General features: G+C 55.4%; 1 protein-coding gene across 1 annotated transcript; it reads left to right on the top strand.

Annotated features, from left to right (window-relative positions):
• The first annotated feature begins 1,656 nt into the window (after positions 1-1,656).
• On the top strand, positions 1,657-2,310 carry LOC112454853. The gene has a single exon (XM_025016477.1). It carries the CDS (start codon positions 1,657-1,659, stop codon positions 2,308-2,310), a length of 654 nt encoding a protein of 217 aa, XP_024872245.1.
• Positions 2,311-3,316: the final 1,006 nt, after the last annotated feature.

The raw sequence follows: 3,316 nt of genomic DNA, 5'->3' as shown, positions 1-3,316 counted from the left end.
TTCTCGCCCCGGATGGATCTCAACTGCCGCTGACTGTCCCAGATCCTCGCCTTATCGCATACTGGAACGCCGCTGGACAACGATGGATCGATGCCGTAGGACAAGGTAAGTCGCACGTAAATAATTCAAATTAACTTGACACTGCGTATATTAACAAACGATTGATTTATTTCAGATCGTCGTAATTGATTACAAAAATTGTCGCGCCGTATGCGTTTCACGCCGACACTTTTCGTCGAACGTTATAAATGGTAATTAATTACCGCTCGCAATAGTTATACGAGTTATGTTTAACGCGCAAGTACGCGGAAGTGCTTGGTTGTAATATATCACTGCACTAAACTACGCGCTAAGTCCGTATTGTATGAGCGAATTTTATATACGTGTTACCGCAACCACGATATCCGAGCGACTGCCTCGAGTTGCCGGGCTCTCCCGGCGTCCCCACCTCGGGATCGCTGCTCCCACCATCGGTGTTATTCACATCTCGGTACTTTTTCACGCCAGATGTTGAACGCTTTCTCTTTTCTTATGACAGTTTTTCTATGTTTTCGCGTTTGGTGTCGCCCGCGGTTCTCAATCCGAGCTTCGTAATTACTCGTACGCATACGCATGGGGCCCCTTGGACCCCGCTCTCCTGGTTCCCGAGTCCGAGGTTTGTGCGGCCGTGTGGTCCCGCTGACCCCTCGGATCTTTTCCGGCGCCTCCCCTGGTGACCCTCCGTCCGCTACTTCCCTCCGGAGTATCGCGTTTACCGACTTCCGGGGGTTATTGTTTTGACCCCGCTATCTCCGCGGCTGGTAGTATTATCGCGTTGCGGGTCGGGTGGTTGACGTCAGGGTCTCCCCTGAGGCAGATTCCGCGGCTCGGCCACCGGCTGTGACCGCTGTGCCTTCATTTGCGGGGGTCATTGTTTTGACCCCGCTATCTCGCGGGCCCTTCGCTCGATTTTCGCCGCGATCGTCCTTATCTCTTCCGATCGGGTCTCCTGCCGAGGCCCGCTCGTTGTCTCGTTCGGTCCTTCCTCTGCGGCTTGCCTGCCGGGGTCAATCAGGACCCGGTTCCCCTATTCGTCGCATCGCTATATTTTAAAATGAACGCTAGCCATATGGGCTCTTCGGACGCGCTTATCCGGTATTTAACTTAAAGAAATATCGATGTCCGCTGCTCCCTTGGCTGCTGCTGCCCCTCGGGTGTCCTTGGCTCCACGGCTAGGCGAACGGTTGCAAGGTTAGGTTAAGTCTCCTCTCGTCGGTTATCGGCATCTCATTCGATGTGAGAAATGCCTTTAACTCTCTCCTCTGGTGGGTGATAGAGGAGGCGCTCGCGAGAATGAGCGTGCCCCCCTGCCTAATTATGGTCGTCCGAGACTATTTCCGGGACAGGGGTCTGTCTTACACGGACCGGGCGGAGTCCTGTGGATCAGGTTGGTGGAATGCGGGGTTCCACAGGGGTCCGTCCTCGAACCTACCCTGTGGATCATCGGCTATGACCTGGTCCTCGGGACGCCCCTCCCCCTAGGTTGCTGTCTCTCGGGATATGCGGACGACATATACCTTAGAGTCAGCGGGGAGGGGGGGATGGCGTGAGCTAACCAGACTGGCCACGGTGGCAGCGGCGAGTGTGGTGCGCTCGATAGAGAGGCTGGGCCTGGAGATGATCCCGCAGAAGACGCAAATTACAGCGTTCTTCGATAAAAAGCGGGGTCAGCCTTCTCCTCCGGAGGGGCTCAGCCTTCGTATCAAAGGAGTAGAAATCCCGATCACTCCCGAACAAAAGTATCTGGGTCTTTGGGTGGACGGCGTTAGAAGCTTCAGCGGGCACGTCGACCAAGTGGTGCGAAGAGCCAAACTGGTGGCGAACAACCTGTCGAGGTTGCTACCAAACCTCGGCGGGGCAGGAGGACGTGTCCGTCGCCTCTACGTGGCGGTGGTCCATGCCGTAATGCTGTACGGCGCGCCAATCTGGTGGCAGAAAGTGGGGGGATCGCGCACCCTCAGAAATAAATTGCTGAGCGTGCAGCGAATTATAGCCACCAGAGCGGCAAGGGCATGTCGGACCGTCGCTCACGCGGGGGCGACGACTCTCGCTGGGATACCACTGGCGCACCTTCTGGCCAGGTCGTATGCCGAAGTCTACGAGGGGGCATGCCTGGTCAGGGAACGGCTGGGGGTAGTTACCCCAGACATCAGGAAGACGTTGAGGCAAAACGCGAGGGCGACCCTTCTCCCGCGCTGGAAGGATTGGGCCTTCCAGCAAGAGTTTGGGAGAAGGGTCATAGATGCCGTTCACCCGGTGTTCGAGGAGTAGATGGAAGGCGGGAGGACAAGGAGCTCGCCTTCCACGTTGTGCAGGTACTGACAGGCCATGGTTGTTTTGGTAAGTACCTGCATGACATCGGGAAAGAGCGCACCACGCGCTGCCACCATTGTCCGGAGAGGGTGGACACGGCGCAGCACACGCTGGAATTCTGTCCAGCGTGGGCAGAAGAGCGCCGTGCCCTCCGGACAGCAGTGGGAGAGGATCTCTCCCTGTCGGCGATCATCGCGATGACGACCGGCATGGGAGAAACGAGCCAGAATAAATGGAAGGCGTTCTCCTCCTTTTGCAACGCCGTAATGGCGCAAAAAGAAGAGGACGAAAGGATGAGGGAGGAAGCAAGAGCCGCCTCTCTCCCCTCATCAGACAGTGAGGGCGGACGACCAGCCTCCCCTCCCCAGGTTCCGGGGGGCAACGTCGTTCACGCTGCTCCGCCTGTTCCCCGGCCCCGGGACAGTACGGACGGCGTACTCGAGGCAGGAGCAGACCCGTCCCTCCTTCCCAGGTTCCGAGGGACGGAGGAAGCGGGGGGCCATAAAGCCCCGCAGAGCAGTGATGTGAATCCGGCCCGGTTTTTCGCGCATGCGCCCCCCTCCACTGCGCACACAGAGTGACGCTCGGTCTATCGGTGTGTTGGCAGCGCTCGGCAGTGCCGAGCGAGAGGGAGAATATTACTCCCTCCTTGTCGCTCTTACTTAGCTCGCGCGATCGACGATGTTATTACGCTGGAAATGCTTTCTCGGTATCTCGGCGTGAATCTGAGTTGCTGTTGCACGATAATCAAAGAACGATCTTTGGAATAATGTAGAAATGTAAAAATAATTAATAAACATAAAAAAATTGCAGTAAAAAATTATGTTGATCCTTCTTGCAGAAATTTTCATGCTTTGACCTATACGATCCTATTATTTTGACAATTCCTTTCCGAAAAAAATTCCGTAAAAAAGAAAACACGTATTTTTTTGTTTGGCCTACAATTAATATTTCCGAGTGTAAT

This window comes from Temnothorax curvispinosus, unplaced genomic scaffold (assembly GCF_003070985.1).
Source record: "Temnothorax curvispinosus isolate PA1 unplaced genomic scaffold, ASM307098v1 QBEX01005445.1, whole genome shotgun sequence".
Taxonomy (NCBI): Eukaryota; Metazoa; Arthropoda; class Insecta; order Hymenoptera; family Formicidae; genus Temnothorax; species Temnothorax curvispinosus.
Note: the sequence above shows the minus strand (reverse complement) of the source record. Positions and strands in the feature narration are given on the sequence as shown.